Source organism: Molossus molossus, unplaced genomic scaffold (genome assembly GCF_014108415.1).
Source record: "Molossus molossus isolate mMolMol1 unplaced genomic scaffold, mMolMol1.p scaffold_m16_p_12, whole genome shotgun sequence".
NCBI lineage: Eukaryota > Metazoa > Chordata > Mammalia > Chiroptera > Molossidae > Molossus > Molossus molossus.
In genome coordinates, this window is record NW_023425347.1 from 77,542,653 (window position 1) to 77,558,179 (window position 15,527).

A 15,527-nucleotide genomic window follows, 5' to 3' on the forward strand; every position below is an offset into this window, starting at 1 on the left:
CACACCCACACAGCCTGTGAAGACCATGGTGCTACTTCTACTGTGTAATCCAAACAGACTCAACCCTTCTATTCATACAGTACTTACCCCCAAGAGTTTATAGTTTCACTGAAGATGTGTTCATGTTTGCAAAGAGGGACACTGGGGGGTCAAGCAGATCTGGGTTTTAATGTCAGTTGTGCCATTTACTGGTTTTGCTCTGTGTCCTTGGGCATGTCTGTTGTCTGCCTTGGGCCTCAGTAACCTCATTTGTGAAAATGAGGCCAACAGTCAGAAATAACACATGAAACAGCACCAGAGCTAGCTATTAGAGGGTCCTCAGTAAGTGGTTGTCATTATTGTCAAAGCAATAGAGAAGAGGGAGCCCTGGCCAGTTTGGCTCAGCGGTTAGAGCGTCAGCCTGCGGTCCGGAGAGACCCGGGTTCGGTTCCCGCTAAGGGCACGTACTTCGGTTGCAGTTTGTCCCCGGCCCTGGTTGGTCGTGCAGGTGGCAGCCACTCGATGTGTCCCTTCACGTCGATGTTTCTCTCTCTCTCTCCCTTCCTCTCTCTCCCTCCCACTCTATCTGTACAAAAAATGGAAAAATATCCTCGGGTGAGGATAAAAAAAAAAAAAAAATAGAGAAGAGGGAAAAGAACCAACAGTTCCTGAATCTCTGCTATGTACCAGGCATTATGCTAGGCAGGCTCTTGGCCCATTTAAATTTCATTTGTTTATTCTTTTGGCTTCTCTGTAAGTTGAATGGTGTTATCCTCGTTCTACAAATGAGGAAACAAATTAACTAGTTTGCTTGAGGTTTCATATGAGGTAGTGAATGGAGCCAGTTAGTAGCCAGCTCTATTGTATTCCAAAGCCCAAGGCTTTTTCTGAAACACTCTAATTTCTCTTAATAAGTTATAACTTGTTCAAACAAGTTATATGGACAAGAAGGCCTTCAGAATTTCGAGAAATGACTACCGAGGACGAGTGTGGTTGGAGAGTGCTTTGTGAAGGAGGGTGTAGGAATTGAGGCTGGGCTTTGAAGGAGAGGTGGCCACAAAGTAGGAGGAACCCCGTGTGAGGATGGCATGCATGGGGAACTAGTCTATTTTTTAAAAAACAGTTTTATTGAAAATAAACATACGAAAAAGTGATGAAAGTGACATCATTGTTCTTTTACCACATTGAATTCATCTCATCTATATTCGAAATTAATTTCCAAGGTTGGTCTGCATTGTCTTTTATATACTTGAAAATGTTTCTGAATTAGATGGCCTTGTTTCAGACAGAAAAATTAAAAGGCAATAGGCTAGGAAACGTCTCATCTTCCATTGAATTCCTACCAGGAAAAAAGGAGGAAAAAATGTTGGTGCTCAACTTATTTCCCTAATCACTGTGTGACTACATCATCTCATCCTTAATTCAAGTGTACTTAGACATTTAGCAGAACCAAATGAAGACCAATTTAACCTGATCTTTGTTAGAGATCTCAACTACATTTTTGGTGAAAATTTTAATTCCAAACGGAGTTGCCATATTTATCCAATAAAACGACAGAATACTCAGTTAAATTTGAATTACAGAGATACACCCGCTTTTTTGATCTAAGTATGTCACGAGAAATTATTCACTGTTTATTTGAAATTCACATTTATTAGACATGCTGAATTTTATCCGACGACACTAGTTTTAAAGTGAGTAGAGTTCAGTGACTTGGAACCAGTCTGTTTAGATTGGGCTGTCTTTGGGCGGTAGACAGGTGAGGAAGACTAGGGCCAGTTCAGCCAGTTTGGATCTTAACCTGCAGGCAATGGGGTAATGCTGAAAATGTTAGGGCAGCAAGAGATGAAATCAGAGTTTAATTTGGCCAGGTTCAGAGGCTGAATTGGTAGGGGGGAGTGGGACGAGCTCTTAACTGGGAGATGGGAGGTAGCAATTGAGGAGAGGATGGCCTGGAGAGAGGCAGCTGGGAGAGTGATGACTGGCGCTGGGGGCCAGGGGGAGGGGTGAGCGAGTGGCAGGATTGCAAACCTGGCTGACCGGGAGAATGACGGGCCTAGTGACCGGAGGGAGAGCTCAGGGAGAGGGCCCAGAAGTCAAAGTACAGTTTTCCCCAGGGAGCCACACGTGGAGCCACACGTGCAAAGACCGTCTTGCAGAAGTTTCCAGTTGACAGTGGAGGGTCTGAGCTCAGGTGGAGCTGGACAGCTTTGTTTAGAATTGACTGTGATGGTTGATGATTCTTGAAGGAGATAAAGCATAAGATCTAGATGTGGACTGATCAGTATAGTAACCACTAGCCACATGTGACTATTTAAATTCAGTTTAGGCAAATAAAATAACATGCAGTTTCTCATTCCATCTCACCACATTTCTTAAGTGCTCAAGCGTGGCTAGTGGCTACTGTTTGGGGCAGCAAGAGCAGTGATAGATCATTTTCATCATCACAGAAAACACTGCTGGGGAGCACTGGTCTAGAGGGAGGTGCAATTGAATGAAGAAATAATGTTGCTGTTTCTTGGACAATTCTCAAAAGACATAGTATCTTTGGATTTTGGCTTGAATGTACTTTGTTTCCTTATGTGATGTCATGGTTTAGTCAAAGCCTAGACCCCAGGTCAGTGGTAGGCCTGGCTACAAGAATCGACATTGAGGCCTTCCCTTCAACCTTTGTTTTGCAGATACGGGACTTGAACAGGTCTGGTTTGGCCATGCAGTTTGGGATAGCCTTGAGCTAACCTTTGGAAAGGAAGAGAGCAACCAGACCAGGCAGATAACTGTTATCTTTGTTCAGTTGAGTAAGCAGAAGCTTAGAGAAGTTAGATAACTTCTTCAGGGTAATACAGCTAGTAAGTGGCAGGGCGAGAAATGGAACCTAAGTCTGACTCCAAAGCATATACACACATAACTGAAAATAGAAAATAGTGCTGGATATATATCTTATTTTAGCTAACTTAGAAAATACCTATAAGCAAAAGGAAAAGACATCCTCCTGCTGCGAAATGACTACTATTGACGTTCGATGTATACCCTTCCAGACTTTCCCATGTGTGTCTCTGTAAATATATCTGTGTGTATGTTTGTAAACGTGGTATATATGTGCCTAGACACACACTCCAGTCATTTCTGGTGCATGTAGATGTCAGGCCACGCTCTTTACTCAACAGCCTCAATCCTTTATCAGCAGTTCTGAAGATTGAAAAAAAAATGTTTTTGTAAGCTTGGCCCAAGCTCAATTTGGCAGTAAGACTTGCTTGACTGACATGAGACTATTTATAGGCTTTATTTATCCCACTAAGTGTTACTACTCATAAATCGCACTGTGGAAATATTAGAGTTTTGATTACAGGGTGTTGGCTCAGATTCTGCTGGGACGGTTGTATAATATATGGTTTGGTAATGTGTTATCTTTCTAAAATTCCCCCAGTTCTGAATTCCAAAATACACTTGGCCCTGAGGATTTCAGATAAGGGGTAGGGGATCTGTGTCATGCTATATATATAGCTGCTTAGGCTCGAAAAGGAGCCAAGGCTTTGGTTCTCTGAGATGTGCAGTGCAGTGCTCAGAATTTGCAAGAAAAATGGAACACTTCTGTACTTTTATACATCCAGATCGAGCTGCAGTTGACCTAGTTGGTCGGCTGTTACTGGGAAATGGTTTTAGTTGTAGGTGTGAAAAGTGATCATCAAGAAAGCACTCAGAAATGGCACTGAGCCTCTGCCTTGCGGCCGTTTGTCCTGGGTGTGTGCAGCGACTGCTTGGTTTGTTCTTCGTATTGCAGTAAGGGGGGCCACAATAAAAAACAAAACAAAACATCAGTCCTTGGTTAGCTAAAGAGGTCAGGTAAATAAAAAGAGTTAAAAACAGTTATAATTTCACTACAATAAATGTCTTGATAGAGGGAAGGGAAAGGCCAGAGGAAGCTTTCTGAAGGAGACATTCCTGAGCTGAGTCTTGAAAGATAAGTTTGAAGTTCATCACAGGTAGGTAGGATTGAGGGGTGGTTAGGATACACCCAGGATCAGGGGTGGGGTGAGGAGGCAACATCTAAAAAGATAGATCATGCCCGGCTGGTGTGGCTCAGTGGTTGCGCATTGACCCATGCACCAAGAGGTTGCTGGTTTGATTCCCGGTCAGGGCACATGCCCAAGTTGTGGGCCCGATCCCCAGTGGGGGGCATGCAGGAGGCAGCCAAAGTTCTCTCTCATCAATGTTTCTGCCTCTCCTTCTCCATTCCTCTCTCTCTAAAATCAATAAAGAAAAAAAAATTGAGTAAAAATAAAAAGATCATGTTGGTGTGAGTGGATTGGGGGTGTGTATGAGGGAAAGTGGGAGCCGATGGTGGAAGATGGGGCTAGAAAGATAGTCTGGGGCTGATTACAAAAGTCCCTGTGTTACAGAACAGAAAGAATTCTTCCCCTGGTGCTAGCAGGGCCAAACACTGAACACCGAGAACTGCAGTGGAGAAGTATTGGCTATTATATTATGAATGGTGCCACCCTGGAGAACAGGAAGTTAATGCTCAAAAGCCCGAACTCCCTGATGGCATGGAGTTGCAGATTATATAGAGCAAAATCACAAGGCACCAGTGGGTTAGGGGTTCAGGGTCCTGCTGGGAGCTGATCGGTTGGAGGTGAGGTAAAGGCCATGAATCATTTTTTCAGATCTGGAGGACAACTCTGGCATTCCTGTGTCTCTTTCATGGAAAAGTAGCCGGGGGGTCATTCCACCTTAGGACTCAGGAACTGAAACATAATTTAGGTCAAGATGTTGTCTTTACCCTGCCAGAGGTCCATTAGTCAGGTTACTGTCTTCTGCTGCCTCGGGGGTTGCTGATTATCTGGGGGACAGGTGAGGTCTCTGAGGGGTAGAGAGAGAGAGAGATGATTTCTAGAGCTAGGATTTAAAACTACATGTAATCAAAATCATAAGGACTCTCGATTTTACTTGCATGTAATACTCTGAGGTTTGGGTTTTAGTCCAAAGGTGATGGGAATTATTGAGGGATTTTTGCACAGGAATGACATGCTCGGATTTGTTTTCTTCTAGGTCTCGGCATAATGGATCAGAGGGGTGAGAATGGAGGCAGGGAAACACTGCATGTGCTTTCTAGAAATACTCAGGGCCTAACCTGAGGCATGGCGGCAGGGGGGAGGGAAGAGGATCAGGTATAAAAACATTTAGGAGAGAGGATTTATAGGACTTGGTGACTGAACACAGGAAGAAGGGGAAAATCCCAGATGTCACCTCTTAGACTGAGTGACAAAGGATTGGAGGTCTGAGGTTGGAAAAAGGGCAGAGCTGGAGTGGGGAAGCTGGAGAGGAGGGAAGGATAGGAAGCTGTGGCCGGAGAGGGGCTCTGTGGTGGCCAGTTTGGTAAAGAACTGTTTCCGTGCCAGATTCAGGAGAGGAAAGATTCCGTGAAGGCTGCTGGTGGCTGGAAATTCCCAAATCATGCCTTACAGTTTCCATACGTAGAGAGAGGAATGAAGTGTTCCAGTCCCTGCTGGACCGAGTCCTGAGACAGACGCAGTGTGAGAGCACAGACGAGATGCAGGTCTGCAAGGCGATTTCCGCTCGGGACACTGCCCACTTACGGACCTCACTGAGCTGACCATTGTCCTTTCAGTCTGGCTGTTAGTAGGAACTACTCAAAAAAATAAAAAGAAAAATAATCCTGAGTCCATGGAAAACACCGATATGCAGAAACAGAGCTCTTATATCTTGGTTTGCCTTTGCATATTATAAAGCCCCATGAGATATTTATATTAAAGTTCCTACTTTATAGATGAATAAACTACGACCCAAAGAGAGGAACTAACTTGTCACGCAGGAAAGTGATGGTAGAGCTAGACTTCAACTTGTTTCCTGATACTTTCATGCACTTAAAACATTGAGTACCTGCCATGTACCAGATGCTGTTCCTGGTCCCTAGGAAATAGCATAAAGAAAATAAAGCCCCTGCCTCATAGAGCTTACATTTCAGTGGAAATAGCATCCAATAAAGCACTGAATACGTATAAGATAAAACATCAACCAGTATTAGTACTCGCAGGAAAAATATAAGTAGCAGGTTCCCAGACTGTTTGCAGGCATACCCTGGGGCTCTGCAGTGAACTCACAGGGACACTGTGGGAACTTCAACATTTTGAAGGTAAACACAACATTTAGCCCAAGGTTATTCACCTTTCAACATTAGATGTTGATGCATTCCTTTTGATAACATCGTATATTTTTTGTTTTTTGTTGTTAATCCTCACCAGAGGATTTTTTTCCGTTGATTTTTAGGGAGAATGGAAAGGAGGGAGGGAGGGAGAGAGAGAGAGACAGACAGACAGAAACATTGATGTGAGAGAGACACATCCATTGCTTGCTTCCCACATGCACCCCAGCCAGGGCTGGGGATTGAACTGCAATCCAGGTCCATGTCCTTGACGAGGAATCGAACCCATGACCCTTTGGTGCACAGGCTGACACTCTAACCACTGAGCCATGCCAGCCAGGGCAGTAACATCATATCTTTTAAAGCTGGGTTTTTAGTGGTCAAAAATAAGTACCATGCAAAAATCAATGTGAAGCCCTGGCTGGTTTGGCTCAGCAGTTAGAGCATTGGCCCACGGACCAATGAGTCTTTTTTTTTTTTTTTTTTAATCCTCACCTAAGGACATTTTTCTATTTTTTGTTCAGATAGAGTGGGAGGGAGAGAGAGAGAGAGAAACATCGACGTGAAAGGGACACATCGAGTGGTTGCCACCCGCACAACCCAACTAGGGCCGGGGACAAACTGCAACCGAGGTACGCGCCCTTAGCAGGAACTGAACCTGGGTCTCTCTGGACCGCAGGCCAATGCTGTAACCGCTGAGCCAAACCGGCCAGGGCGACCAATGAGTCTTGGGTTCAGTTCCAGTCAAGGGCACGTACCTCAGTTGCATTTTGATCCCCAGCCCTGATTAGGGTCGTGTGGAGGCAACCTATTGATGTGTCTCTCTAATGTTGGTGTTTCCCTCTCTCTCCTTTTCTTCCTCTTCCCACTCTATTTGAAAATCAATGGAGAGATATCCTTGGGTAAGGATTTAAAAAAAAGATCAGTGTGGAATGTTGCGTGTGGTGTTCAGTCCAATTCCAGTGTTTGAGCAGTTGTGTGGTACCCACAGGCACACACATTTCATTTGCAAGTAATTGTGGTCATTTAAAATGAAATAGAAATATTATTCTTTCAAATTATGTGTATTATATTTTCAAACTGCTACTCAGTTATTAGGGCTTAAATACTTAGTAATTTAATTGACCCTTTCTATTTATTTATTTCTCTTTATTGATATTAGAGAGAGAGAGGAAGGGAGAGGGAGAGAGAGAGAATTATCGATGAGAGAGAACATCGACTGGCTGCCTCTGGCATGCCAACCACTGGGGGTTTGGCCTGCAACCCTGGTGCCCTGACCGAGAATCGAACCAGCGACCTCTTGGTGCATGGGTCGACACTCAACCACTGAGCCACACCCGCTGGGTGGCCCTTACTATTTAATTTAAACAGAACTGTTAGGTATTTGTTTTGGCTGGGAGGCACTTTGAAAAAAAGTATTGAGACATTAAGGGTACTGTGACCCGGAAAGCTCAGGAACCTCTGGAGTAAGGGCTAAGGTGATGTGGGGTGGTGGGGGCCTGCTTAGGTTGGGTGTCAGAGAGAGTTTCTGACCTTTGAGCAGGGGCCTGAGTGAAACAGAGTGGGCAACTCAGGGATCCGGAGGAAAAGCATTCCAGGCAGAGGGACTAGCAAGAGCAAAGTCCCTGAGTTTGAATGAGCTTGACATGTTCCAGGAATAGCAAAAAGAGAGGTGTGGCAAAATGAGACTGAGTGACTTTCAGCAGAGAGCGCAGTAGGTGAGGCCAGAAAGGCTGGAGCCAGGGTAGGTAGGGCCCTGTCAACTCTGTTCAACTCTGAGTGCCGGGAAAGCTATTTGGAAGTTTTAAGCAGGGACGTAACTTCATCTGATAGAGTGATATACTTTCTTTTATCTGATTCACTCTGGCTGCTATCTGGAAAACTATCAATGGGAGTATACGTGTGCAAGATCAACAGCAGTTGGGAAGCAGCTGTTGTAGTCTTGGTGAGAACTTCCAGAAATGTTTTTGAAGGTAGAACCTGCCTGAATTGCTGATGAATCGGATGTGGGTATAAGGAGGGAAAAAGAGGAGTCACCAGTAAGTCTTAGTTTTTAATTTTGAGAAGCTGGTCGAATGATGGTGCCATTCACTAAGATGAACAAGACTAAGGGGGGGAAGCAGAATAAGAATCTAGAGCTCATGTGAAAGGTCCAGGCTGGAGATGTAAATTTGGGAATGATCAGCATGGAGGTGTTGTGTTTTTTGTTTAAGGAAAAAAAAATGTTTTTATTGATTTTCAGAGAGGAAGGGAGAGGGAGAGAGAGACAGAAACATCAATGAGAGAGAAACATCAATCGGGTGCCTCCTGCGCACCCCTCATTGAGGAGGGAGCCCAAAACCCAAGCATGTGCCCTGATCGGGAATCAAACCAGCGACCTCTTGGTGCATGGGTCAGCTACTGAGCCATACTGGCTGGGCTGGAGGTGGTTTTTATTTTTACTTTTATTTTATTTTTTTTCAGAAACGCAAATTCCACTTTATTGATTTTAGAGGGAGAGGAAAGGGGGGGGAGAGAGAGAGAGAGAGAGAGAATCATTCATTTGTTGTTCTACTTATTTATGCATTCATTGGTTGATTCTTGTATGTGTCCTAACCGGGAATTGAATCCACAACCTTAGCATGTGGGGAGGGGGGTGCTCTAACCAACTGAGCTGCCTAGCCAGGGCCTGGAGGTGATATTTTAAAAAACATTTTTTTTTAACTTTTACTGTTGACCTGGGGGTGGTTTTTAAAACGATGAGATCACCTAGATGAGAAAGAGTGTAGCTGGAGAAGAGATGGCCTTGCCTAGAGTCATTCCTGGGGGGGAGGGGGAGGGTGGGTGGAGAAAAACAGGCATCTTCAAGGACAAAAGAAAGTACTGACTGGAGAGGGAGTGGTCATTTATCAAGTGCTGCCCAAGAGGTTGAAGTGGACTTAGCTGGAAACTGGAAATTGACCCCTGGACTGGGCAACCCGAGGGTTATGAGTAACCCTAACACAAGCAGTTGCAGGGGAGTATAGCAGGTTCGTGAATAACGTTTCGTTCAACATCATTTCATTCTAATATTGATGAGGGGGGAAATCGATTCCTTGACAGGGCCGCTGTCTATGAGGAGTTTGCATGTTCTCCCCATGACTGTGTGGGTGTTCTCCCCATGACTGCGTGGGCCCCGCATATCCTGAAGATGGGCATGTGAGGTGAATTGGGTGCCTAAACTGCCCCCGTCGGGTGTAGGGGTGGGAGTGAACGGCCCTGGAAGGTCGTCCTGTCCCAGGTGGGTCCCTGCCTTGCACCCTGAGCTGCTGGGTATTTATTGAGAAGTTTGGCGTTTTTGTGACCAGATATGCCGTAGGCACTTAACTCCAGCACTGACTAGTAGATAGTAAAACTGGTTTTCTTATGTCATTTTGCTTAAAGGCATAGTTTCAAAGAACCTGTTGATGACCTGAAGTAAGGACTTACTGTAACAGGGAACAGAGGCCCAGCTGCGGAGGGTTGGAGGTGAAGCAGAGATGAGATAAGCCTTTCACAGAGTTTTGAGTTCAGTCTCCAACATGCCTTAAAAAAACAACAACAAAAACCCAAGACAATAAATGCTATTGTAGAATAGTTTTAGGTTTTCAGAAAAATTGTGAGGCTAGTACAAGAGATCCATATAGATCCCACACTCAGTTCCCCGTCTTACATTAGTTATGACACATCTTTCACGATTAATGAACCAATATTGATATATTATTATGAACTGAAGTTCATATTTTATTCAGATTTTCTTAGTTTTTACCTAATGTCCTTTTTCTGATCTAGGGCCCCACCTAGGTGACCACATCATATTTCGTCATCACGTCTCCTTAGGCTTCTCTAGGCTGCGGCTGTTTCTCAGACTGTCCTTGTTTTCGGTGACCTTGACAGTTGTGAGGAGTGCTGGTCAGGTAGTTTGTAGAATGACCCTCAGTTTGGATCTGCTCGGGGTTTTTTTCACGGTTAGACTGGGATAGCAGGTTTGGGGAGGAAGATGACGGCAGTGAGGTCTCATTCTCATCACGTCATATCAAGGGTGTGCTGTCCACGTGCCTTACCGCTGCGATGTGAACCTTAATCGCCTGGCTGAGGTCATGTTGGCCGGGTGTCCCCACTGTAGTTGGCCTCTTTACCCCTTTCCATGCCGTCCGCTTCGGAATAACGTCGCTGTGCAGCCCATGCCTGTGCGTGGGGTACTGCGCTCCACCTCCTTGCATACAGAATGTTTGCCTGAATAACTCGGAACTCTTCATAGGAGATTTATCTTTTTTCCTCTATTCATTTTTTTTTTTTTAATCCTCACCTGAGGACATTTTTCGATCTTTTGTTCAGATAGAGTGGGAGGGAGAGAGAGGAAGAGAGAGAATGAGAAACATTGACGTGAAAGGGACACATCGAGTGGCTGCCACCCGCACAACCCAACCAGGGCCGGGGACAAACTGTAACCAAGGTACATGCCCTTAGCGGGAACCGAACCCAGGTCTGTTGGGACCGCAGGCCGATGCTCTAACCACTGAGCCAAACCGGCCAGGGCTCCTCTATTCATTTTTTATTCGATTGTTTTTGTCAGTGTGGACTGATGGGTATTTATTTTATACTTTGAATTATAATCTAATATTGATTTTTTATTTTGTTGTTCAAATTGTTCCAACTGTGGCCATTGGCACTCTTTCAATTGGCTCCTGTGTCCCTTTGACATGCCCCCTCCATTGTGAGGTTTTTGGTTTTTGTTTATTGAGTACTTCCTTCTTTTCTGGTACTGTTCCAGGCTTATCTTTTACGTTTCTTGTCCCATTCCTAAAAGAACCATATCTCAAGGAGCCCTGGTTCCTTATACTGGAGAATGATATTAGAAACCAAGACCTAGGCATAAAGTGGTCACTGCTACCGGTGTGTTCCTGCTTCTAGGCCCTCCTCGCTGGCAGAGCAAGGACGTATATGTGTGTACCCCTACCTGTGTGTATGTGTGTGCTTTTCTATATGTAACCATCTGTATTTACATTGAGGTAGACATGAGTTCATATTGATACCTCTCACTCGATTGATACCTCATCACACCTGGATCATGCTAGCTTCCTCCCCTTGCTCATCTGGAACGTCTCACTCCAACAGTGAGACACGTAGCTCCCACCACCCATCATCCATTAACTTCATTGTTCAGTTCCAGTGTAGGTGTGTAATGGTGTCAGAGTTGTTAACCCACAGTATTATCCCCTAGAGGACAGTACTCATGTACAGTTCTGCCTTTAGTCTCACAGATGTTACTCATTTTGAAAGTTACTTAGATAAGCAGTTTTTCTGTCCCCTTCAGTGAAGTTGTTTCATACATATACAATATAGTTAGATTCTTTTGTCATTTTCTGTATTTCACTCCAGGATCCCCTGACCTCAGAGATGATTTTAAAAAATTTGCATACATTAAGGTTCATTCTTTGTACTGTAAAGTTCTATAGGTTTTAAAACCCACAGAGAATGTCATGTATCTGCCATTACAGTTACTTACAAAATAGTTTCACTGCCCTAAAAAGTCCCCTGTGCTTCACTTATTTAATCCTTACCCCTCTCCTCCTATTCCCTGGCAACCACTGATATATTTATCATCTCTATAGTTTTGTCTTATTTGGAATGTTATATAATTGGAATCATGTGGTGTGTAGCCTTTTCAGATTGGCTTCTTTTATTTAGCAATGTACATTTAATATTCATCCAGGTCTTTTGTGGCTTGATAACTCATTCTTTTTTTAAAAACGTTGATTTGAGAGAGAGAGAGAAGCATCGATTTATTGTTCTACTCATTTATGAATTCATTGGTTGATTCTTGCATATGCCCTGACCAGGGAGCAAACCCACAACCTTGGTGTATCAGGATGACACTCTAACCAACTGAGCTACCCAGCCAGGGCCTCATTCTTTTTTGCTAAATGATATTTCGTCATATGGATATACCACTGTTTGGTTATCCAGTCACCTGTAGAATGACATCTTAGTTGCTCCTAGTTTTTGATGATTACGAATAAAGCTGCTAGAATTATTTGCATGCAGGTTTTTATATACACAGAAATCTTCAAATCAGTAAATACTTAGCATGATTGCTGGTCACATGGTAAGACGATGTCCAGCTTTGTAAGAAACTGCCAAACTGCTCCCAAAGTGGCTGCACCATTTTCCATTCCTACAACCAGTGTGAACGAGAGCTACTGTTGCTCCACACCCTCGCCTGCAATCGGTATTGTCAGTTTTCTGGATTTCAACCATTCTGAGTTGTCCCCATATGCCGTTCACTAACCAAATACCTGGGTTCTCTAAGCTTTAGAGCCCCGTAGCGTAAAGCGAGAGCTGGAATCCAGTGGGAATTTGGTTTCTAGGAATAATTAACTAACCATGGGGTCGTAGAATTTTAGAAACAACCTACTCTGGTTCTCCCTCTCTTTATTTTTGTGGTATGCTGAAGAAATGAGAAGGTGACCCAAAATACTCCAAAAGAATACTGCAGGCTTGGACTCAGATGTTATATATTTATGTAAGGCGCATATGATCCACATGCATCCAGTATTTCCTGTTGAGTTGTTGAGGGATTGAACTGGTTATAATGTATTGGCTGGTGTGCTGGATGATGGTGATGCAGTGACGAATAAATCAGATGTTGTCTTGTCCTCGGCAAGCTTACAGTCCCTCTGGGGAGCCAAATGGTCACAGTACACAGCAATGAGGATTATGATGGCAGCAGTGTAGGGAGGAATGGGAACACCAGTGACAGGGCATCTGGCCATCCAGGAGAGGTCAGAGAGGCTTCTTAGAAGAAGTGGCTTCTAAGACGTGGCCTACAACAGGCGCTAACGACAGTCCGTGGACCAAATCCAGCCTGCTGCCGGCCTGTGAACTAAGAATAGTTTTTACATTTTAAATTTTTTGAAAGAGTCAAAAGAGAATAATATGTTGTGACACATGAAAATTATATAATATTCACGTTTCAGTGACCAGAAGTGAAGGGTTATTGGAATACCACCAAGCCCGCGGCTGCTTTTGCACTGTAATGGCAGAGTTGAATAGTTGTGACAGAGACTGCGTAACCTATAGCGCCTGGGACATTTTCTCTCTGAGGCTTTACCGCAAAAGTTTGCTGACCCCCGGCCACAGGATGGGTAGGAGTTAGCTGTGTAAAGCAGAGAAAGGGAGGGGGAAGTTGGTTTCCAAGGGGATCCCTGTATAAATGCAATAACGTTCATATACTTTGAATATGGCATTCGAGGAGGTAGGGGGCCAGAAGTGGGCGGGATCTCCGCTGGAAAGTGCCATATTAAGGGTGTAGGTTTAATCAGCGGGGAGCTTTTAAAAGGTTTTAACTGATACTATCAGATTTCCTTTTTCAAACAGTCCTCTAGCCACAGTATAGAGATTGGGTTAGAAAGAGTGGGATGAGAACGGAGATGGGGAGACTAGTTGAGGTTTTTGAAGCATTTCAGATGTTCGTAACTTGGACTAGCATAGTGACATTGGGGATAGGAATATATTGATTTGAGAGGCATTTCGGAAGCAAAATGCAAAGGCCTTGGTGATCCATTGGAGGCATTGAAATGTAATTATTTTCATGTTTTAAATGATAGTGTTTCCTTTTCAACTCCAAAGTTTGTTTGTTTTTTCTGGATCATGCGAATGCATGGTTGAAAAGTCCATGTTTAGTAATAGTCTTCAGAGCAAAATTCTTTAGTGATGTTTCATGACTCTCGTGCTCCTTGTAGCTTGTGTGTCGGAGTAGCATCTCTGTGTCCTCTTCATTGCTGTTCTCTGTTGACAAGAGATCTGGGTTTCAAGGGGCAGAGAAGCTATTGGCAGATTCATTTTCCAATTATGATTTTTTCTATTATCTTGGTTTAAGTCCTTGGGCTCTTTGGTTTTCAAGGCAGTTCGTTGACCCCGACAAGCTCTTCTCATTCTCTAGGGTACTTCGGTGCTTTTCAGTTTTAGATATCCAGCCCTTTCCTCCTTGGAACTGAAGTCTCACCTGCAGTACGTGGTGATAAGATCTTATACTTTATATTACGTTGTGTGGTTTCAGAGTGCTTACTCCCATGGATTTGATCCCTACAATAAACCCGTGAGGAAGGCAGGACAGGTCAAGTTCCTGAGACTCAGAGAGGTTAGATGACTTGCCCAAAGGAAGGACAGTAAATAGTAGAGCTGGTGATAGAACTTAGGTCTGCAGGTATCATTGCTTTATTCGTTCTATTATGCACTCTGTCTCCAAGAAAGGGGAGTCAGACTCGCTGTGTTGTTTTCAGCAGTACAGACATCCAGGTGAAATACTTTTAGTTTTTCTTCGTGGTGTGCTTTGTGGGAGCTTCACCCAGACACGAGCACGGGCCTTTCCTATGCCTCCAAGCAATATGTGGACTACCGGTAATTCCTAGGATGACTTGCGGAGCTGTGGTCAGTGTGTAAGTGTATGTAAGAGTATACGTAACTATGTTTTAATTCTTTCTCCCTCCCCTTAGGTGGTTCTCACTTGGACAGTTTGAGGCCAAATGGGAAAGGCCTGTTTGTGGACCAAAGCTCCCGGGCTCAGGACAAACCAGAAAACTTGCTCGCAAGGTAATGCAGCTCTCCCTTCACTGCTGCCTTTTAGGACTGAGGTTTTCCCCATTGTGGGACCGAAACCACTGCTGTGCATGATGTAAGTTGTTCCAGGGTAGCTGGCCTAAGAGATGTTGGATGTTTATGCAGCACTTACTGTGTATGCCAGGCACCATGCACTTCCATAGATTATCTTATTTTAACCTGAGAGGTAGGTGACATTATTGTGCCTGTCTTACAGCTAAGGGAGAGAGGTTATAAAACTCACGGAAGATCTAGAACCACAAGTAACAGATCTAAGATTTGAAACTAGCAGTCTAACTCTCCCTCAGAAATGTAGATTAGATACATTTTGCTTTCTCTCTCCCATTCTTTTAGGGATTTCCTGACTCTGAAGAGTCTTCTTTTATCCGTTTTTATTTACTCCTTTCTTTCTTCTGATGGGTTGTTATATTTAGTTTGTACTCTAGTTCCCCCTACTGATCATAGCCAGAATCTTCTGGTCAAGACAACACTACTTTCTTTTTTTTTTTTTTCAATTAAATGTTTTGTTATTGATTTCTTTTTAAGAAAGAGAGAGGGAGGGAGTGAGGGAGGGAGAGAGAGAGAAGCATCAATGTGAGAGAGACACATCGATTGGCTGCCTCCTGCATAACCCCGACCAGGGCCGGGGACTGAACTGCAACCGAGGTATGTGCCCTTGACTGGAATTGAACCCACGACTCTTTGGTCTACGGGCCGACACTCTAACCACTGAGCAAAACCAGCCAGGGTACATCAGGTGTTTTATATATCTTAATTCATTAAGTGA

The 15,527-nt window shown here is 44.0% G+C and overlaps 1 protein-coding gene across 1 annotated transcript in view; it reads left to right on the plus strand.

The window, feature by feature from the left end:
• Positions 1 to 15,527, plus strand: part of INPP5B (inositol polyphosphate-5-phosphatase B) — a 48,994-nt gene that overhangs the window by 13,407 nt on the left and 20,060 nt on the right. The window contains 1 exon segment of the mRNA XM_036256264.1: positions 14,638 to 14,734. Coding sequence (XP_036112157.1) covers positions 14,638 to 14,734 — 97 coding nt within the window.